Genomic DNA, 23,324 nt, shown 5'->3' on the forward strand with positions numbered 1-23,324 from the left:
GGTGGGAGCATGCACAAAATAATAGCAATTTCTTACAAAGTTAATCATGCATTTACCATACAGCCCAGCAATCTCATTTCCAGGGTTTTACTGAGAAAAATGAAATATATGACTATACAAAGACCCATGCACAATGTTTTTAACAGTGGTGTCTGTAATTGCCAAAACTAGGAACAATGACCATAGTGTGGAATACCACACAGTCCTGAAAGGGAAACCATGGATACACTTGACAATGCGGCTGAATTTCAAAAGCATGGTGCTTAGTAAAAGGAGCCAGGCGCAAGGACTGTGCTGTCTGACTCATCAGGATGCGAGCAGAGACAGCACTACGGGGGTAGAAATCAGATCAGCTGTTGCCAGGGCCTGGAGGTGGGGGTGAGACGCACTCTGAAAGGGAAAGACGGAGAAATACTCTGCATCTTGGTGGTGCTGGCGACTGCTGCAGTGTGTGTTTTTGTTACTGTGTGTGCATTAAATGTCAGAGAACACGACTTAATATTCTATAGTGGACTGCTGTAACGGTAGTAGCATCACTGGCTAAAAAGCAAGATAAATGCACATTTAGTCCTGACTCACAAATACATTGATCATATTTTGCAGCTAATTACGATTTCATTTTTTCCACCCGGGGCAAAATGTCTGTCTAGTCTGTGCTGTGTACTTCATGTCATCCTCCCGGGGGCCAGGTGTCCCAGAGCCTGGCACATCAGCACTCGTTCCTAAGTAATTGTTGAATGATGGAAACTGAGAAGCCAAATTTCATGTGTGAGTGAAGCATAAGTAGTTCACAAAAAGCAGGAAGCCTTTGAGTATTTATTACAACTAGCAAATTTGGGCCTTCTGGAGAATGTACAGAATTCTTTGTGGTCCTCATAGAACACTGACGGGGACTTGAATGGCGCCTTGCTGCTGCTCCTGCTTTCTGGTGCTTAAATGGAACTCTTGGTGGGCAGAAATCTGAATTCACTTGGTGACCAATTTTCCAAAGCTGGTGTGCCAAGATGAACCCACTTGAAAACTGTGGGCTCTCGGACTTGGCGGCAAGACCAGTCCAGCTGAGGTGGGCTGGCCGGCATCTGCTGCCTTCATTGTGCGTAATGCTGGACCCATCTGCTTTCTGTCAGAGCTTGTGCCAACAAATTACTAATCTATTAGAGAAACATGGAAATAAGATTGCACTTCTCATTCCTGGCTTTTCCTCTCATATTTTGCTTGGCTTACTTATTTGGTTTTTGTTTATTTTGGGAAGAAAGATACATTACCAAGTAGCTGGGGGGAGGCACAAATCATTTTTTGCCCCACCCACACAATTTTAAAATGGGGGGACAGGGAGGTAACGTTGGTAATGTTGCTAGGGCTGACCAGACGCAGCGTCTGTCAGCAGCCCTGTACCTGGCACTGCAGTGGTCACTTTCGCCCTTTTCCCACAGAACCACCATTCAGAGAGGTTGGGTAACTTGACCAAGGTCACGCTGCTGAGGAGTGTCGGAGCCAGTGTTCAGACCCAGATTCTGAAGCCTGTGTTTTTTCCATTGCTGCTAAAGCCATTTTAAGCCTTTACCATTTTTATCCAGACATGTGAGTTCAATGAGGAAAGTTTTTTAAATTTCAAGGAAAAGAAAAGGGCACTTGTGTTTCTGCTACCAGAGAGAGGCCCCTGTACTTAGGAAAACATTCCCTGGAGTGCCAGTTCAGGGAGTCACCCAACCAGCTGGAGAGAAATAGATGGGAACCTTAGGGCTAAGCGCTGTATGAGCGCAGTGCGCGCGTGCATGGTGGCGCTCCAGCATGTGTCCCACCCATTTGCAGAATGCTTCCTTCCAGAGGACGGAGACTGGCTGCTGAGAGGAGCAGAGGTAGTCAGACGCAGCCCTTCCCCTTCTCAGTACCTGACGTGAGAGGGACTGAAGGAGGGTCCAGGGCAGCCAAGCAGCTCAGCCACTTCATCCCTTCGTGCTCACTAACATGCAGCCCTCGACTGCCAGGGAAACCCGGAGCTCAGAGTAACAGCATTTCTCCATTAGTGGAGTTCAACAGCATCAGGACCCTCCTTCTCTAATAACAACACCTGGTGGACATAGTCTGGAACAACCGTATCGAAATGCTTGTTTTCTAAAACAAGAGTAAAGTGTTATTCCATTTCCTTCGAAAGCAAAGGGCACATATGTTTTCACTGAAAAAGGCTTCTTAGCAAATGAGTCACTTACAAGTTTGGGGGGAAGGTATGAACTAGCCCTAGAGTAATAGCACCAATATGGGAATTAATTACTCAACCGCTCTAACTGTGAATGAACATGTTTATTTTTAATGAAAGCAAAAGCCAAAAAGGAGCACAGTGTGCTGATTTTACCAGATAATCTGTAAGTGAGTGGGTGTGAGGTCAGGAAAGGGGGGAGGAGGGAGAGAAGCCCGGGGACTTTCATGACACAGAGGCACCTTTTCCCCGGAGAGAGAGTGTGATGGGAAGACACACAAGATAGCTTATGAGTGTCTTGTGCAATGGGAGATTCAGAAGCAACTTAAGAATATTTGTAAATAATTTTGCTGATGAATAATTTCAGTGTTTAAGTTTCATTATTTCTGCAAACTTTGTACAAAGGCAGTGTATCTTTTTTTTTTTTTAAGACAGAGTCTCACTCTGTCACCCTGGGTAGACTGCCCTAGCATCATCACAGCTCACAGCAACTTCAAACTCCTCTAAGCTTAAGCGATGCTCCTACCTCAGCCACCCAAGTAGCTGGGACTACAGGCACCCGCCTCCATGCCAGGCTAGTTTTTCTGTTTTTAGTAGAGATAGGGTCTCACTCTTCCTCAGGCTGGTCTTGAACTCCTAAGTTGATGGGATGGATCCTCCTGCCTTGGCCTCCCGGAATGTTAGGATTACAGGGGGAGCCACTGCACCCGGCCAAAGGCATAGTATCTTCCTAAAGAGGCAGTTTAGGAGTTGATGGGGAGAGGCTGGCTGCCTACAGCAGATCACACCTGAGGGTTCCTGCTGTACCTCTCCTGTCCTCTTCTGGCCTTTGTGTCCCCCTCTATTTCCCAGCCCTCAGGTCTGCCATCGCCTCCAGTAATCCTCCTAAACCTTTCTTTACTCTTGCAGACAGAGCAAGTCCCACTTTCTGTTGCTAATGTAGCAGTTTACTAGCTTATTCCAAAGTTGGTCTGAATCAGGAGCCAGCAAATTATGGCCCATTGTGGCCCTCCACCTGCTTTTCAAAGAAAGTTTTGTTTTAACAGCACTTATGAGTGACAGGATCAACACAATGCCCTTAACAGAACAGGCACTTGGCAAACGATGAGAAGGCTGGTGGGTTTCTTGCAGATTTGTAGGGGATACAGCCTTATATGTGTGAATTTAAGGAAACCTGTTTTTACAGTTATGATAATACTGTTATTTACAATTATGATAATATTGTTACATAAGTTTGCTTTTCCTTAACATTTGAGAGGCGACTCAAAGTAACCTGACATGGTTGGATTCAGCCACGCTTACTGACCACCTAGGTCAGTCGTTAACATATGGCCCTGGGGCAGTTGTCACACCCCTGTGTGAGGACTGCAGGGATAGGTACCTCTTAGGTTTGATGTTGGGATTAAGTGAGTGAATACGAAGAACCAGGAGCGAGTTTAGCACATAGTAAATATTAAGTGTTTGTCTTCATTGTAGTTATTTATCCAATCCTGTTTCTGCTGGAAATCCTTGAGAAGTTCCTCTGGATCTATAGGATAACCCCAAATTTAGAAGCCTGATCCTCAAGGCCCTGCTGGACCCAGCCTCTTCCGTCTGTCCTCTTGGTGATGTCACGAGTCCACCTGCCCTGGCTCTGCCTGCCAGATGGGCCCTCCCCCTCCTCTGCCTCAGTCGCCAACCAACAAAAGACCGCCCTGTCACACCCACATAGGAGATACTTTACATACATTACATCCTTTAATCCTAACAACAGGATTGTCTTCAAGTAGACAATATTAGAGAGGATTATCTTCTGCCCAGAAAAGAATAAAAGGAGAAAAGATAAAAGCAAGTTCCCTGAGGTCCTATAGGCAGGCAATGCAGAGCCCCCCCACTCACTCGCCAGGCTTGGGTCTCCCAGCCCCAAAGCTCCAGAGCTGCTTAGTCCAAGGAATCCCCTGCCACTAACTGCCCCCACCCTGAGGGACCCCTCCTCCTGACACCCCCTGGCTGTCTTCACGCTCGCTTCTCTTCCCCAGAATGGATCACACCTGATTGGTGTCCCCTGTGCCTGGGATGGTTTCTGGCATACAGAGGGTATAGTCAGACTCCTTGCCTGGGACATCTCCTAGAATGCAGTAAGGACTGATTGAGAAACACAAAGCCATATTCTATACACACTTGTCTTTTTACACCTTTACTTACTGTCAGGTCATTTATTGGGAGGCAGCATGTTGTATTGGTTAAATGCATGGGTTCCAGAGTCAGTTCACATGAGCTCCGGCCCCACTCTACTAGCTCTTGATTTTCCTCTTTTGTGAGTGAGTCCTGGTGGTTTCATGTGATGACCAGGAGAAGGGAATGAGTTCATTGGTGCAAAGCACTTAGCCGGGCGTCTTGCACACACTGTGGTTCAACATAGCATTACGATTAAAGTACTGCATGTATGCCTTTGATTTAATTTGAATTTAATTTATATACACATCAAATCAAAGAATGAGTAAGGAAATGGAAAACAGAACTCCCAAGACAGCCGAGCCTGTGGGAGCTGTGCTGCTCCATGCAGGCAGCCAGAGACCCTCATCGCAGTCTGTTTTTTCTTTGTCTCCCTCCCTCTCCTACTCTGTCCCTCTTTTTCTTCCCCCTGAGATAATCTTACTCTGTTGCCCAGGCTGGAGTACAGTGACATAGTCATAGCTCACTGCAGCCTCAAACTTCTGGGTCCGAGCAATCCTCCTAAGTAGCTGGGACTACAGGTATGCGCCACCACGCCCAGCCAGACCTGCTTACAAGACGTGGCAGCAAGCACAAACTAGCCACTTCATCTGGCGCTCAAAAGCAAAAAGAGATGTTGGTCCCAACATTGGAGAGAAATTGAGACTGATGTCAGGTTTCCCCACAAGACCTTCTTGTGGGCTTTTTGTCTTCCATATCCTCTCTCTGAACCGTTATCATAGCATCAGTGGCAGCCTCTGGAGGTCCTCGCCTGAAGACTGGGAGGTGAAATAATTGTGTGGTGAAAGCGTAAGAAAGCAAGGTGTTGAACACGTGGAGGCAGCACTTGCTACTAGTACTTCCTGCCGAGTCATGGATTGTTTTTACAGTCAGCCTGAAGGTCTCGTAGTAGAGGTGCTTTGGGGTTGCCATGGAGTGTGCAGAGAGAGCATGTTCCAAGGAGGACAGCCTCCTCAGTACCGACAGGAAAGGGCCAGGAAGGATCATGACTGATACTTTATGGTGATCACATTATTAGACGAAAAGTATTTCCAGTGAATGTTTTCACACGTTTAAAGATTAAATAAAAGGCTTTAATTTGTGTTTGCTTTTTGTTTAGGTAACTACTCCAGACCCCCAGCGTATAGTGGGGTGCCCAGTGCAAGCTACAGCGGCCCAGGGCCCGGTGTGGGTATCAATGCCAACAACCAGATGCATGGACAAGGGCCAAGCCAGCCATGTGGTGCTGTGCCCCTGGGACGAATGCCACCAGCTGGGATGCAGAGCAGACCATTTCCTGGAAATATGAGCAGCATGACCCCCAGTTCTCCTGGCATGTCTCAGCAGGGAGGGCCAGGAATGGGGCCACCCATGCCAACTGTGAACCGTAAGGCACAGGAGGCAGCTGCAGCAGTGATGCAGGCTGCTGCAAACTCAGCACAAAGCAGGTACGCCACTCAGGAAAACGCCCGCCAGGCGTCTGTGTGTTTACATGTGACCACGCACTGAGCGCTTAGCATCGGTCCCACGGCTACACAAGTGCAGTAGCCACTAACTGTGCTCGGCTGTTCTTTTTGCATTAAATGTATTTTGTAACGTAAAGGTCAGAGAAGTAAGTGACAAAGCTTGTTTTATACTGTATCAAGGAAGGAATCTGAGCAGTGGGCCCATCAGTTGTGGGTGGTGACTTGAACTGTCTGTGTGTGGGTGGTCATGACAGCCGCAGAGCAGACCCAGCTGCACAGGGAAGTTACGTGATTTTCCAATTGAAACAGTGAGTTTTAAGCAGAAAATACTTAAAATTTAGTTGAAATTAAACCATTTCAAATCTTAAATAATGAAAAAGAAACACTCCTTTTTTACCCTACCATAACAATGATCTTTATAAAATAGAAACTTTGTGTGCACAAATGTGTATTGTGTGTTTGTGTAAATATGTATGTGGTTAACGAAGAATGATAGTATCTTAGATAGTTAAGTTGATAAAGACTTTGCTTTTAAATCAATTACTTAGTTGTTTCTAACTCTGATGCTTAAAATTATACTTGTAATTAAAAATGTGTAAGGCAAAAAATATATATTTTAAAAGAAGCACATGTAAATATAGTTGAAAACAAAACACATTGGAAAATATTTATCTTAGTGATATCGTTAGAAGAAAAGGTAGAGTATTCTAATTTTTGTCAAAGGGAAATAGAAGTGAGTGTGTGTGTGTGTGTGTGTGTGTGTGTGTGTGTGTGTGTGTGTGTGTTTACATGTGTCCCTTGGTTACTTTGCATCTGAAGGTGCTGTTTTGGGAATGTAGGGACACCCCCCACACCCCCATTTCATTGTTTGTTCCAAATAAGGACAAATTTCCCCTGAGGAATTAAAGTGAAAATCAGTCATTATCTCTCTGTCTGTGTCCACATTACAGTTACTTAAAATCTTCTGAATCCCATAGCCGGGCGTTGTGGCGGGCGCCTGTAGTCCCAGCTACTCGGGAGGCTGAGGCAAGAGAATCGCTTAAGCCCAGGAGTTGGAGATTGCTGTGAGCTGTGTGAGGCCACGGCACTCTACCGAGGGCCATAAAGTGAGACTCTGTCTCTACAAAAAAAAAAAATCTTCTGAATCCCAGCAGTGTACTTCCCAGCCAAGCCTGCACAGACTTTAGGGGGTTGGTTTTATAACCCTGTCTGTGAAGACTGGTTTAGCAGGTCCAGTTGAAGTTCTAATTTAGGTTTAAATGAATTGTCCATTATTGTAACTTACAAAGCATACGGTTGTTTTTGGTTTGGTTTGGTTTTGGGGGGGGTTAGGTAGAAAGTAATTGATTGCATTTGACGTGCAGCCTTCATAGTGACCTGAGAAGCAGTAAGGCAGGGTTTGTGCAGCCAGAGTCTGGAGCGTTCTCTCTCTGAGTCAGTTTGTAGAGATACATACCCAGGCATTTTCAGTTTCTACTTCTAACCAATCACCATTCCAAAGCCCTGCCTTCACATCCCGCCCACTTTGGCTCTCTGGGAGTTTAAGTGCGAGCTCCATATTCTATTTTTTTCCTTTCCCCAGAGTCAAAGCTATACTTCAAACCTATAAACTGGGATTGGAACTAGGAATTGCTTTCCTCTTTTCTTTGCCCTGTCCCCTAGCTTTTTAGAGGCATTTTATCGAGGCCACTCCGTATGCAGAGTGTTCTGGTACGGAGTGTTCTGCTGCGTCCCCACTTTCTGTGCCCCCACACACCTATGTGCAGTAGCATGTGGACAGGGATTCATACTGGTGCTACAGAGCAAATCCAAAGAAGCTGTTCTTCTGTTCCACTTTAGGCCACCATACGTTAGGTTGCCTGCTTATCCCAGCCAGTCTGGGGCTGGCGGACGCCCCATGTTTTCTTCCCAGCACCCCAACTATGGCAGCTCTCAGGCTCCCGTGCTGCACCAGCCTGACCAGTACGGGTAGGTAGCAACACGCCCCGGACTCACGGCGGGGCCCGGGCATTTTCTTTTAAACTGTTAACCAGCGTGCCATCTGGCTGCAGAGGAGCACCCAAACCTAGGCAGTGAAAGACCTAACAGGAAATCCATCTCAGAGGGGGTTGTTGTTCAGTCCGTTCTGTTTGTCCCGTTTGTTTTGTTTTTCGTCCTCGTTCCCAGTGTCGTGGCTGTCTGGTGGCAACCCGCATGCGTCCTCTGATCCCGTCTGCATGGCTTTGGCGTGGCTGCTTTCCTGCATGCTGGAGAGGAAAATAAAAACTTATATCTAGGTAAAAGAATCCAAATCACCTCCTCTGGTGCCGTTTCCCCGTTGTTGTCGTCATCGTCCTTGTTTTGTCTAGGAACGTGTGCTGTGCGGCACTGTTCTCGTGACTGTGATTGGTTCCTGCCACCACGGTGAACTTTAGCCACAGCCACCCCCACGCTCATTATGAGGGACTCATTGCAGCGGGACTGACACAGGCTACTCCCAGGACTTAGGAGGGTTTCCTTAGATCATCACTGAGCAAATGCCTGTGCCAGAGAGTTCTGTTATTTCCTTCTCCAAACAAGGATTAGAATGTTGAAGTCTGGGCAGCGCCTGTGGCTCAGTAGGTAGGGCGCTGGCCCCATATACCGGGGGTGGCGGTTTCAAACCCAGCCCCGGCCACACTGCAACAACAAATAGCTGGATGTTGTGGCAGGTGTCTGTACTCCCAGCTACTCAGGAGGCTGAGGCAGGCAAATCACCTAAGCCCAAGAGCTGGAGGTTGCTGTGAGCTGTGATGCCATTGTACTACTCTACCGAGGGCAACAAAGTGAGACTCTGTCTCTAAAAAAAAAGAATGTTGAAGTCACCAGGAACATACAGAATAATCCAACACAGAATTTTCTTTCTAAATAGTGTTGCCTGTCATGATCAATTTCAACACAGGAATTACATACAAAAAGTCTCTCTTTTCTTTCCTACTACAAAAAATATGTAATGTCAGGCACTGACATTGTTACCATTTTTAGGTTAGCAAATGTTCTTAAAGTTTACTATTATTGAGTGGTTCACTGAGCAGAAGTATTACTGATACCATTTTCCATGTACTAGAGATAAGATTACCCTATGCAGACTTCATCACGTGTAGTAGGGAGTTTCAGTAGAACCTCTTCAGTTAAAGCAGTGAGCTTAGAAAACTGCTTTCACTACTTGTAAATGCACGACAGAGAGCTTTTTAATAGTTCTATATTCAGTCTACATTTATTTACAGCAAATGATAATTTTGTAATTGAAAGTTCTAAAATCTGCAGGTATGGTCTTATATGTGGACCAACAAATAGAAAATTCTGTAAACATAATCCTCAAAGTGAAATAACAAATACAGAATGAGGTAAACAGACTTCTTTGGACTGTCTTTTCCTCTTTGTTACTTTCTTTTGGTACCTTCAAGGTCAATTCTTGAGTCATTAGGAAGATAACAGCAGGGAGAGAAAAGCATTTATCATTAGCTGCTAATCCATAGGATCTGTCCTTTCCCAACTCAGGAGTCCTATTTAGACCCACAAAGCTAGTTTGGCTGTGCCTTGCCAACCCACATTAAGCAGCTGTGTAAAATGAATTTAAATGGCATGCATCAGAGTAAAATCTCTTCCACTGGGGCAGAAAATCAATGTTAGCTAACCAGCACGAGAAGATCAAATCTGTATCTCAGCCAGCAGCATCCCGATAGCTTCCTTAGACTACAACACCTCCTCCTTAATTAAAAATGAGAAAAAGAAAAATGTTGGAGTTATTATATGTAAATCTTACAAAGTACCTTTGGCAAAGGCTTGTTTTTGCAGCCGAGTGCTTGTAAATTTTCACTTTCATGTCTATGATATTCTTTCTAAAAAAGGAAGAAAATAAGCTTGTCTCTATTCTAAATCTTCCTTCTGTTCTACTTTGTAATACACAATAACCTGTTGTGCTTTTTTTGAAAAGCAGAAGCTTGAATATGAGGAAATGTGCATATGGCATGTTTCAGTGCTGTGGGTGGGAAACCATTTTCAACCCGCTTTTGCTTTACTGAACAGTTCATGGCAGTGAACTCATGTCTTTGCTTCGTTTTTATTTTCTTCCCCATTGATAGCTCTGTTAGGTTAAAATTAGGTTGCTAATTTGAAGAACCAGTTTTCCAACCATCAGTTTTCCTTTTCGAAGGGAAGGGCAGAGGCCTTTCAGGGACATAGCTGTCACAGACTTTGTCATAGCAACTTCCTTCTCAAGTCAGAATCCCAGAGGATCCAGATCCTGTGAAAGAATCTGAAACAGACAAATTAATGGCAGAGATGGAGAATGAGTGAGTGTGTGCACATCCACCCTTAGAGAGAAGCAGACGTTCATGAGGGAATGGGGCAGTTACGCTTCAGGCTTTGGCCAGGCGAATTTGAGATGGTGTGGAGGGGAAACACACAAGTATAACTCCTTGGAAGCTGTTCTATTAATCCCCTTTGTACGAGTGGCCCTAGGGGGATGAAATCCATCTGCCGCGTTGAACAAATTAAGGAGCATACAGATGATTTTTTTCTTTCATTTTCACCTTATGAGTAAAGGAATTCCTCATTTTGGTTATCAGATTTACAATAAAATGTAGTGAATCTTATTTTAATAGTTCAGGTACAAGATGCACTGAGTAGTAACAGTATCCGGTCATCTTAAGTTAGTGATTCAGAGGCGGTGTCTGTGTAGAACCCTCCACCCCACCCCACACGTACTGATAAACATTTTATTCAGAAAATACACTGCTGTGTTCAGCTTTAAACTTTGCTGTCCACTGCTACGTCCTTTTGAAGATGTGAAGTACTTGGTGATCTTACTGAAAGCCTCCTTCAGGGACAGCAAGTGAGCTTCAGCCTCAGTCCATTCTGGTGGCCGTCCCCAGCATCATGCTGGGAGAATTTTGAGCCATTTCTAAGCATAGACAAGCTGAAGTCTTCCAGAAACTTAGAAAAGGCCTTCACCTACTGCTTCCTAGAGCACGGCCACAAATCTGAGCTGCAACACAGTCTTTGATGTTTCTGAGTGAATGAATACACTGCTGGTAACTGCATCTAGAGCGGGTGCCCGTGCACACACAGGCAGGTTAGCAGCTTGCCCTCAGTGGTTACGTGCCTGCAACTGTGCTTTTGTTCTCGATGGCACCTGGTAGTCTCCAACAGTCGACATCTCTGCCAAATATAACTGATGTGTAGGTTTGGAGATATTAGAATTATCCGGATTGTCTTCATGGAAATGAGCTCCAAGGAGGAAGCATGACTTCACCGTATTGACAGACAGTCTAACAAGCCCTAGAATAGATCTTTAAGCAGGACAGATGGACAGACAGATTTTTAGGCCCACCCTCAAAACCTTACATATATTAACTTTGATCAACTCTTAAGTGATTTGAGATTATTGGTGGCAATGTTCTGTGCAGATTTTTAAGGCAATGCTATTTTCCTAAGCATAGGTTCTAAGGGGACGCAGAGTTTCATTTCTAGAATAGTAGAGTCTTGGTGCTGGGAAGGTTTAGTCTTCCTAATTTGGTGGTGGGGAATATAAACCCTACAGTGTGCCATAGCTCTTCCTTCTATTCAGGGCTTTCCCCAAGCTGTATTTTTTTTCTGTAATAATTTTTTTTTTATGGTTTTTTTTTTGTTGTTGTTGTTGTTGGGGATTCATTGAGGGTACAATAAGCCAGGTTACACTGATTGCAATTGTTAGGTAAAGTCCCTCTTGCAATCATGTCTGTAATAATTTTTTTTTTTTATAAAAAACCCTCTTCATTTTAGTTCCGTACCATGTCTAAAGGCAATCCCACTATTAGAAAGCAAATATTAATGAGTATCTTAATGAAGAACTGCCTCTTACATTGAGGCCTGGATTATTTTTTTTATCATCTAAGTTTAATCACTTCAGTCATGTCTAAAAGGAAGTGAGTGCTTCTCGTGCTCCCATCCAGAGGGTTGTAAATTTCTGTCCTTGTCATCCTTTGATGCCCTTATCAGTGCTGCTTTGTCATTTGACAGTGTTGTCACTGGAGTGTAGCTATTGAGAATTCCTGGTTATAGAAGAGCAGAAATAAAAGGGGATGTGGTGTGGTTGCACAGACAGGTGTGCACGCTGACATGATGCTAGTGCAAGCACCGTCACCGGTTCCCTGTTCCTGAACGAGTCCCCACTGGACAGACTGAACGTCAGAAGAAGACAGAGTTCAGAGTTTTTGAGCTTTGTTTAAAGGGCAAAATGTATCAGTTTGATCACTCTTAAATAGAAAGAAATTTTTATAATGACTATCACAAATACAATTCTGTTTAATGTCACAGCAAAAACTAGAGTCACTGAAATTAGTTTTAAAATATTTTTTGTTTTGAGTCAGTTAGGAAATTGGAAATTTTAATTAACATTATTTTTGAACCTTAATCTTGCCACTTGTGAGCAGGATGAGTAGGTTCTGGGATGTCTTATCCATAAGGTAGCTGTAGCAGGAGCAACCTGCCTGTTGACACTGACGTGGCTGAATGTCCTGTGAGAGAATGTGACTGGCAGTCTCCCTCCGCTCAGAGAGGCTTGGTCCATTTACTGATGACATGAATTGATCTGGCTCATTGGGTATACTTGGTAGCTTATATCTCTGCCTCATGCACATCCCTCACACACACACCTTCCAGCCACTGTTCTTTTTTGAGGAGCATTTATAATTCATATCCCACATTGCTATTTGCCAGCAAGGCTCTTTTCTGTTATTTTCCTCTAAAGCCAGTGTGATGCAATTCTGCTGATGGACTGGAAGCCACTGATGTGGAAATACATTAATGGAGAGGGTCCATTAACATGTCAAAGAGAAGGGGCAAAAACTTCTAAATGTGTCAAGCCCCAGTTATGGTGGGGCACATCCATGCTCGGGGCAGTGAGTGTGTTAACCAGGAATTCAGCCCTTTGGATTTTGGACAATTAGGCTTTAACATAATAGCTATGATTTGAAAAGTCACGTTATTGAAAGACAAAGAGAGAAGATTTCAAAGGCTTAAGTGGAGAAATAGAGTTTTTATTTCTGCAATTAAATATAAGCCTTCGCATTATCATCTAAACACTATGCTTTAATTTTTAGCTCCTTTTCCCTTCAAAATTCAGAATTTGAATGAAAATTATTATGTGGTACTTTAAGATTATGATTTCAATTAAATCTTTTAGAATTACTGAACTATTATGGAAGCCATAAAGTACATTTATAAATCTTCAATTCAAAAAGTAGTAAAACACTAATTCTAAAAAGACCAAGAGAAGGGGTTTTTTTTTTTTTTTTTTTTTTTTTTTTTAATGAGATTCAGGGAATCAGTATGAAATATGCAGCCACCCTTTGATGGTCCTGAGTCCGTGACATGCCCTGACGCCTGGTGACTTCCCCCTAGAGATTTCAGCCCCCGTAGTGCTCACACAGGCCACAAGAGCCTGGGTTTTCTGCCACTCCCAAGGCAGCTGGCCCCTGAGGGTGGGGGTCTGAGATTCCAGCTGCTGAAGAGCACTGGGAAATGCGCAGGGAAGAGGCAGGAAGCACAAACTCCGCATCTTCTCCTACCGTCCTACTAATATCCCTGGTGGACACTGGATGGGAAAACACTGGGCAGGGCCGGGAATCCTGGATGGAGTCAGGGGAAAGTAATGTCTGTGCAAACTGGCACCTGGGCTCAGGCTGGAGCAGTGGTGACTCAGGAGAATCCTGTCTGTCTCCCTAAACTCACCCCCCTCTCTGCCTCCTGCCTTCTCCCAGCCCTGGGTACCTGCCCTGACTCTGAAATGTTCAGAGCCCCCCACATATCTGCCTCCTTCATTCAGAATTTCTTCTCTTCAGGCTCACTCACAATGACATGTGCAGGGGGGTAAGGGTCTTTCCCCCGTTGGCTTGACTTGGCCACTCGGCCCTATTAACATTTCTGCCCCCAAATTTTGACACACTCACATCAGACACATGGAGGTTATCACATCCAGAGTCAGCATCACCAGCCACCCTCACTGGCAGTGGGCAGCAGCCCGCACCTGGGTCCCAGTACCCAAGACTGGGAAGGGGCAGAGTCATCGGGACCCCGCGTGTGTGTCCAGTGTCGTGGGTCCAGCTGCCGGGCTTTCATGCTCCTCTCAAGGGCTGGTAGATTTGTCTCAGCCCAGAATCTGGGAAGCTCAACTGCGTTTGGGTCTGCAGGCGGCAGGGAAGTTCATAGGTGGTGAGGAGGATATGGGCTGTGTGCTGGTGTGTTCAGCATGGGGTGTGGCCCGCGTCGGAGATGCTGGAGAGCGGGAGGGTCAGCACACGTTCCAAGGCCCCTGGCACGGCACCGTAGTTTAGCAGCATCAAGGACAGTGCCTTTGTCTTTCTACTTCTGCCATGATACAGGTTTAAAAAAAAAACCACGGGACTATAAACCTATAATGTTTGGGCCCTTGATTTGAAAGTGAACTCATACTGGATTCCCTTTGATTGTTCAAATCCCTGCCGCCGCCGCCTCAGGGCAGAGGGTGTGCCAAGCACGTGAAGAACTCCGGCTTGCAAGCCCCCCCAGACGTGGTTACCCTAACTATAAACCGTGATTGCTTCACCAAGTTAGGAACTGTGACCCAGGCCACCTTTAGCTCGGAAAGTCTATAAGATTTTTAGGAGGATTTTTTGAAAATTAGAAATTAGACCCAGGTGTGGCAGTTTGAGCCTATAATCCCAGCTACTTGGGGGTGGAAGGATCGCTTGAGCCCAGGAGTTCAAGGCTGTAGTGAGCTATGGGCGTGCCACTGCACTCAGCCTGGGTGACAGAGCAAGACCCTGTATCAAAAAATAAATAGATCAAATTATTACATTTCTGTTTCCTGGAACTATAGCTTTGGACAAGTACAGAGTATTACTGTGACACAGTATATGAGATTGAGAACTCAGGACCCACATTGTATTTTTTAAGCTGACTTAACAGGTCTGCTAAGGTACGAGAAATACCTGAGTTCATGTAAGTTACATGCATGTACACACTTCACTGTCTCCCAAAACATCACTCAGATTAGCTCGTCAGAAGCGTCTGTCAAGCCCATGTGCTCCGTCTGAGCGGCATGGCTGCCCTCCTCTAAGACCGCTGCTGTCCTTGCTCGGCTCCTGTGGCTCCTGGGCAGCCGGGCCCCTTGGGGACAAGCACCTCACTTCTCTGACACCCTGTCACACCTGGAAAGGGATATCCGGGAATAAAAGATGTGGCTATTCCTCACCCTCAATGGTACTGTGATCTGAAGATAAACTTTCTTAAGTAAAGATCTTAACTATAAAACAATAGGAAGGCACTTTCTTCCTCTGGGCAACATCTTGGCAGCTAACATTTTATTCATGTGGTAGGATCTCTTTTTTTACCAGGCCAGGGAACCAGGCTATTTGCATCTTGTCGGGTGAGTGGGATGCTGTGTGGCCCCAGAATGCACAAAAGTCTGGGATTTACCCCCTTCAGGAAAAAGACGGGCTTTAGGACCCCCAAGACCCCCGAACCTGGGGCTTGTGCCCCCCATGCTGTCTGTTTGAGGGACAGATATGTGCTAGGAGTCAGCCAGAAGCCGCTGAAATCAAACTCTATGAACTGCACAAGTGTTTTGGTTCATTATGTACGATTGCCAGTAAATAGTCTATAATAACAGAACAATTCACAACCCAAAATCAACTTTGAGAATGACAAGACCATCCTCAGTCATCAATGACCAAATTCACCCAGCCAGACGCTATTCCTGAATTTTCTTCACACTCTGACAAGGAAGTCTCTCGCCTCAGAACCCTTGAGCTCTGTTTGTTCTCCTGGATGCTTAGAAAGCAAGGAGCAGTCAGCTGCCTTCAATCCACGGTTCCCTAGATGGAGGCGGTTCCCTAGATGGAGGCGAGAAGGAAGCGCTGCATCCTGAAGTCCTGAAACTACGGGACAGGTGCTGCTTCCGCAGTAAGCACCAGGAAGTGACACGCCCGACTGGAACCTCTTGAGCAGGCTGTGAAGTAGGGGCAGAAAGGGAGCAGGGTTTCTGGTGCCTCCAGCTTCTAAAAAATCTCTCCGTGCTCCGTGGAAGTGTGGAGACAACCAGGAAAGACGCTCTGGGGACACAAGGCCCTGTGGGCAGTGCCGCCTTGTTCCAGGAGCCCGTGCAGAGACGCGCCCCGAGAAGGCATGTCTGCTGAAACACTCACTCTTGGGTGTACGCTAACAAAGCTACTACTGCCTTTTTATTTAAAGGGTCTCTTTCATAAAGCTGTTGACAAATAACATTTTTCTTTGCCCATTCTTAAAGGAAAAAAAACAAAACTTAAACGGATCAGTTACCAAAGGCTTTGGGGAATTAGTGGAGAGCAGAACATTGCTCTGGCTTGTCTGCCCTGGACAGAGATCACAGCCTACCCCAGGGGGATCTGGAGAAAAGACTCCCCGAGTCTCCTGAAGGGGGACCCGCATAGGGAGGGAAGGTGAACTGAAGCTCAGATCCTCTGCTGTCCCCACGCGAGGGTCCACCTGCCTGCTCACAGTGCCCTGCGGGTGCTCAGAGGCAGGTCCCCTGGGCAGCACATCTGAAGCCAAACCCACCGCCTCCTCCAGTGCCATTTATTTCAGTGACTGCCCGTTATCCTCTTATGCAAACTGGACACCTGGAAGACATCCTGGCACGATTTTTCTTTTCCCCATGGTATCTAATTCATCACCAAGTCCCATGTGACCTCCAAGTTCTGCTCACTCCCCGTACTGTATTCCCACACCTGCTCCAAGGCGCCACCGGCCCCTCGTGGGCTCTTGTAGTGAGTGGCCTTGTGACAGCGGGCCCTCCGTTCCCTCTTCCTGTCTCCTCTATGTTCTCTGTCAGACAGCAGTCACTTTGATGCCGTTCCTCCCCCAAGACTCTCCTGTTGCCCTGGGATGAAGACCAAGCCTCGTGTACCTGCCCCTCCGCCCTGGGGGCTTCTGGGCGGGCCCTGCTTTCTCCTGGAGGGAGGCCCCTGGATGCCTCAGGGCCGTGCACTTGGTGCTTCTCCTTCCTCCTCACCTGGGGAATTGCCATTTGATCCCTCAGATCTGAGGGAAGGGAGGAAAGGTTCCTCAGGAAGGCCCCGCCCCCCCCTCTGGCGAGCGCACCCGCCAGCGTCCCGGCCTTTCTTCCCCCAGCTCGGGCACTGCTCTGGCCATCCCACTCTCCTTTCTGTCTTTGCCTTGGCCTGCTGCCTCCCACACTTGTCACAGGACCCCTGTCTTGGACAAATGATTAGAACTACCAGCTAAGAACGAGGTATTTCTGATTAACTTCAGGAACTTCTAGACTGCCTCCCAAAGCAGAAGGGGTGAAATCATTTTGGGTTTTGCGGTTATTTTTTTCAACAGCACATGGTTATGTACTTTTACAGGAATCTACAGTCTTTAAGTCTATGACATTTTTGTTTGTTCTTGTCTCTTATTTAATGAGACAAATGCCACTTTACCTTCACAGGCTTGATTCCTACCCAGAGCCCCTGGCTTATTGAAATGATGCAGTTGTTGTTATAGGCTGACAATGGATTAGCCACCCCCAAACCTGACTGGGGCCTGACAGCCTCATTTCCTGTTTTAATTGTGTTGTTGTGGGAGCACATGTACTGTTTTTTCCCTCTTCACGTATTAGATTCTAAATAATCTTGACCACATTTCTCTTTCTTAGTATTTCTTTGGAAGGCTTACCATGTAATTCCAGTTGAAAATCTGTTTTACCAGGGATGCTGGATATGTGTATGAAAAGAGTTTGTTTTTATAAAATGTTTTAAACAGGGCGTCCTTTATGGTGTCATACGCGCAACTGGAGCTTTCCAAGGAAATAAAATAACACACTGAGAAACAACCCGTACTGGAATTGGGGCTTTTCAAGGTTTCGAGTCCTGGTTCTAGTAACTGTCAGGTGAGGTGATATGTGCCAGATTTCTCCATTACCCTAGCCTGTTTTGTCACAGTCAGCGGCGGTCCGTACAGAGGACACTGTTGGTGTCGTCAGCCCTGCTCAGTTTCCCAGCAAGGCCTCTATGCTTCCTGTTTGTCCTGAATGGAACCCAGGAGTGACATTTGCCATAGACCTGCTAGAGCTCCCCTGAGCACGGCTTCCCTCCCTGTGTCCACCGCTGGGGTCTCGTTCAGTGGATTCCTCACGTGGTCTCTGTTTCTGCTGTCTGTCCCTGTCCTTCCCCAAAGAGCTCCATCAGAAGTCCATTCACATTTTAAATATAGTCTCATACTTCGCTGTCATTGTTGAGAAAAAATAGTGTGCTTGCTAAAATGCTAAGGACTCAGTGTGCTTTCTTAAAGCGTCAAAATCATACATAAACTTTGATTTTAAATTGTATTGTAATTAAAAAGCAGACATTTAGGAATGCGCGTGTTTGGGAGTTCATACTAGCGCTTTTCCCTGCAGGAGTCAGGCTATGTGGGAAGCTACGTCACTCTCTCTGTATCACTGAGCCACTGGAAATAGTCACTTGAAAATTGGCATTTGCTTTGAGCCTTCTCCCTCCCGAATATATAACATTTGAGAAATCTCCAAAGTGAATAAAAGGAGAATATATAAAAGTTATTGGTGTGTTTGTGCAGCGTGAGAAGCAGGAATGAGGAGGCTTTAGGAGGCCTGCAAATGCAGTCCCCACTTCTGAATGATTTGCTTGAAACAACCACTTTTTTGTCATAAAATAACAGGTCTTGTATACTTCTAGTCCCAGCCAGAGGCTGATTTAAATAAAGTTCTTCTGGCTGTTCTACAGGTCAGCATGTTAGCAACACCCCCCCACATCACACTTGGTCATTTAAAAGGAGAGATGTGTCAGCTCACACCTGGAATCCTAGCACTCTGGAAGGCCAAAGTGGGTAGATTGCCTGACTCAGGAGTTCAAGACCAGTCTGAGCAAGAGAGACCCTCTCTCTACTAAAAATAGAAAATCTAGCTAGTCATTGTGATGGGCATCTGTGACCCCAGCTACTCAGGAGGCTGAAGCAAGAGGATCTCTTTAGACCAAGAATTTGAGGTTGCTGTGAGCTAGGACACCATCATATTCTACCCAGGGCACAGAGTGAGACCGTCTGAAAAAAAAAATAAAGGAGGAGACCGTGGTGCCCCATTGTAGGCCTGACCCAGGCCTGTGTGGGCAGCAACTGGTCAGCACACTGGGGGCCACCCCACAGTGCACATCTGCCCTAGCAGCTCGTCACTTCAGATGTCTGCCCCATGACCCCCTGAGGTGGACTAGGCTTCCCTTGCCACAGCCATGGATTCAAGAGCTACAGAAGCAAGACAGTAGTAATTTGTCACAAAAACTAAGCCTGTGGCCCCACTAGACACGAAAGCCCACAGGTCAGGGAGGACACTTTGTTTTTCCAGATACAACTTACATGTTCTGGTAGGGTTTTACATCAAAAATGTTCCCTTCATTTAGTTTGCATTTTTGCCAATTTTTGTTGTTGCTCCTATTTCCTTTTGAAAAAAGACACGGTGCTTTACTTCTTTGCTCTCACAGTTCCATCTGGAGGGCTCCAGCCATGCTATGGTCAGAGAGGATCAGCGAGAGCCACGGCCTCTGACGCAACCCGCCCCTTAGCCTCCCTGCTGAGGTCGCCCTGGTCCTGGGAATTGCATTTAGCCAAAACAAGAAGCTTTATTTGTTGTGAGCCACAGAAATCCTCTTGTATCAGCAACACCACCTGTAATAAGCTGTGGAGGGCCTAGGTTAGTGCAAGAAGTGGACATCTTCTGATTCCTCCCACAAAATAAATTGTCTCTATTTCCAAAATTCAACAGAGTGCATTGCAAACTTTCTTTTAGTATTACTGCCAGCTTGCTTGTTCCAAGTTGCCAATACTCTGGGCATTAATTTCTAAAGCATTAATGGGTAGGATTTGTTCTGCAGTGGCAAAGAGCTGGCACCCGTCCATCAGGTAGCTCCTGCTGTGCTCTGGCCACATGTGCCTGAGTTCCTAGGAGACATGTTCCCCTTTCTGCTGCCTCCTCACTTGGATGCCCAAGAGGCCAGCAGCACACAGGAAACGTGTAAAGTCCTCCTTCCTAGAAGCAGGTGTCCAGGGAGCTGTTGCTTTCCCTCTCCAGGGAAGCCCAGAAAAACGCTGAGAGAGCACTGTTCTAGTTTGCCAGCTTTCTACAAGTAAATATTTGTATGCTGGACACATAGAAAGCCATCACAACTGGACACAGTGGCCCACACCTGCATCCCAGCACTCTGGGAGGCTGAAGCATGTTGACTGCTTGAGCTTAGGAGTTTGAGACCAGACTGAGCATGAGCGAGACCCCATCTCTAAAACCAGCTGAGCGTCGGGGGTGGGGTGAGTACCTGTGCTCCCTGCTACTCGGGAGGCTGAGGCAGGAAGATCTCTTGAGGCCAAGAATTCGAGGTTGCTATGAGCTATGATGCCATGGCACTCTACTGAGGAGGACTAAGTGGGACTTTGTCTAAAATGAAAGAGAGAGAAAAAGCTGTGGTACAGTGGGCTGCCATGTGCTATTACATGCCATTGTACTTTGTTGTGTCATCAAGTGTTTGAGGACATAACATACCATATATTGGACTAATAGCTGGTTTTAGGAATTCTGTTTCTGCCGCTTACTAGCTGTGTGACTTCAGGCATATGTATATGAGCATAATTCCACCTGTGCCTTCCTCTAGGAATTTAACAAATTACATGTGTAAAGAACTTAGAAAGCACACCAGGTATATTACAAGTACTTAATAAATTATTACTACTACATGTATTGTCTTTATCAGCCCCTGATGTTCAGGTGTAAAAATCAAAGGCCCAGAGCTCAGGGCAGTGGCTCACACCTGTAATGCCAGCAGTTTGGGAGGCTGAGGCAGGAGAATCGGAGAATTGCATGAGCCCAGAGTTGTAGACCAGTTGGGGCAACACTGTGGGACCGTGACTCAATAAGAAAAATTAGCTGGGCCTGGGGGATCTCACCTATAATCCCAACTACTCCCGAGGCTGAGGCAGGAGGATCACTTGAACTGAGAGTTTGAGATGACAGTCCACTGTTATTGCACCACTGCAATCCAGCCTGGGTGACAGAATGAGACCCTCTCTAAACAAAAAAACAACAGCAAAAAACCTGGGGACCAAAGGGCCACAGTGACTTGTTCCCAGACAGTGGAGAATATAGCTAGTGCCAGAGTCAAGAACCCTTGCTTTAACTAGACTTTTTCAACTATAGGTGTGGTTTAATTGAGAACTAGCAGCTGACATCCTACACATAGACCTTGAAATCTTTGGGGTTTTTGTTTTTATTATTGTAGGAATTTTTTTTAATCTATAATATGCACTTAGTTGTTGTTGTTGTTGTTGTTGTTGAGAGAGAGAAAGTAGTGCCATGGCGTCACAGCTCACAGCAACCTCAAACTCTTGGGCTCAAGCGATCCTCTCCCCAGCCTCCCGAGTAGCTAGGACTACAGGTGCTGCCACAATGCCTGACTAGTTTTTCTGTCTTTAATAGAGATGGAGTCTCTTTTGCTCAGGCTGGTCTCAAACTCCTAAGCAAAAGCGGTCTACCCGCCTCAGCCTCCCAGAGTGCTGGGATTATAGGTATGAGCCACTGTGCCCAGCCTCATAAAAATGTACCTTCATTGTTTTATGATTAAAGGTGGCGATGCTGACTTAGGGGAGAAACTGTAGATTACAGTTAGATGGTCACTTTATTTAATAATCTGCCTGGTAGATTTTGTATCCTGCTTCTCTTCTTTTCCTTAGAATAAGCAGGTGTCTCAAGGAACCTTTAGTGTCTCAGACATGTTAGTTACACTACATAGGAAACTGAATTTCACAGAAGCTTAAAAAAGTGACCGTAATTTTTTACCATGGTAAAAATGTTCTCTCCATTCATTCATTTAACATGAGAGTTATTTTAGTAACTCTCACCTGCAAGGATTCATTAGGCCCAGACTGTCCTCTCAGGAGCCAAGACGTGCATCCATTAACAGAGAAAAGGAAGAGGGAGAGCTGTGGGAGGCACCTGCGGAGAGCGCGGGGCTGACTTCAGGGGAGACAGCCTTTGAAGGAGGGTGCAGAATAGGTCACAGTTGGCTGTGACTTGAGGTAGTGACTGACTTGGAAGTAACATTCCAGAAAATATACCCTGCCCGTAAGTTAAGGTTGCTTTAGTGAATCACCTGCTAAAAAATTGAAAGAATAGTCGCAACAATGCCACTTTTCAAAGTATATGAATGCTAAATTGTCCCTGTTTGAAGAAAACAGCTCAGGGGGGACATTTCTAAGGTGCTTGAGTTCACACAAGGTCAGACCTGAACAGTACAGGACTGTGTTTATAGCTAGGAGACAGCCCTTGTGTGGATTTGACTACCTAGAGGGTAACCTGAAGATGCCGATGTTCTCAGAGCTGCTCTCGCTGAACTGCAGTGGGTGCCACATTTCCAGTTCAGCAGTCAGTGGTTATCGAGCCAGACCCTCAGTGAACAGAGAATCAAAGGCTGAAGTAACACCCTCTTCTCCCAGAGCCATACTCACACCTAACATCGAGAATGTTTCCAATCCATCCTTGAGTACTAGTTTTTACAGAATTTCCCTGAATGGTTTATCTAATATTCTAAAAAAAACACTTAAACCTTTGATACTTTGATTTTTCAAATGGTACACATTTGAACTTTTGCTACAGGCTAGAAAGTTGAATCCAGTGAAAACAAGTACCCAAAATGAGCAACGTATTGGGAGTTTTTAAAGATAATGGGGTCTCACTATGTTGCCAGACTGGACTCCAACTCCTGGGCTCACACAAGCCTCCCACCTCAGCCTCCTGAGTAGCTGGGACTACAGGCCCAGGCCATCAGTCCGGTTGAGCATATTGGTTATTTCAAATTGTTTCTGTTAATCTTTTATAGAATCTCTTTTTAAAATGTTGACTGCTATACTAAATGACAGTTCCCTGGTGGTGGAGGAGGTTGTAATCATAATTAATTTCACAGATAAGCAAAGCCGTTATGGATTTTCTCCTCTCTCACTAGCTGCACTCCTAAGATTAAACAGCACTAGCCAAAACTCTGAAAGGTTTTTTTTTAAAGGTAGACTATTTACATAAGAAAAGCTTGACTATTAGGGTGGAATCTTTTAAAGATTTTGCCACATTACCATCATCTCTGCATTGTAATTTTCCTCTGGAGAACCAAACTACTGTGCAGTTGAAACCTCCCTCCCGCTCCCCGTCTCAGCACATCACTGGCAGTCACAGAAATGACATTGTAGGAAGTTGTTTCCCTCAGATCAAAGAATACCCTTCTCCTCTTTGCAAGGGTAAAGAGATTGTCTCTCACAGAGCAAAGGACAAAACTAATAAGACTTCAGTCACCGAACAAGGACATCTTAAGTCTGCCTCGCTGTGGGGAGGGGCGACTTAGCACTTTGGGGACACTGATAGCTGACCTTAGTGCCCTGCACTCTCCTGTAACACAAAAGCCCCA

The 23,324-nt window shown here is 45.8% G+C and overlaps 1 protein-coding gene across 9 annotated transcripts in view; it reads left to right on the top strand.

The window, feature by feature from the left end:
* ARID1B (AT-rich interaction domain 1B) overlaps window positions 1-23,324 on the top strand; it is a 420,254-nt gene that overhangs the window by 353,781 nt on the left and 43,149 nt on the right. For all 9 annotated transcript variants that reach the window (XM_053590570.1, XM_053590575.1, XM_053590567.1 and 6 more), the window contains one exon: window positions 5,511-5,838. In XM_053590570.1, the coding sequence (XP_053446545.1) occupies window positions 5,511-5,838 (328 nt within the window). The remainder of the gene's footprint in view (window positions 1-5,510; window positions 5,839-23,324) is intronic.

The sequence above is a fragment of the Nycticebus coucang genome, chromosome 5 (genome assembly GCF_027406575.1).
Source record: "Nycticebus coucang isolate mNycCou1 chromosome 5, mNycCou1.pri, whole genome shotgun sequence".
NCBI classification, from domain to species: Eukaryota; Metazoa; Chordata; class Mammalia; order Primates; family Lorisidae; genus Nycticebus; species Nycticebus coucang.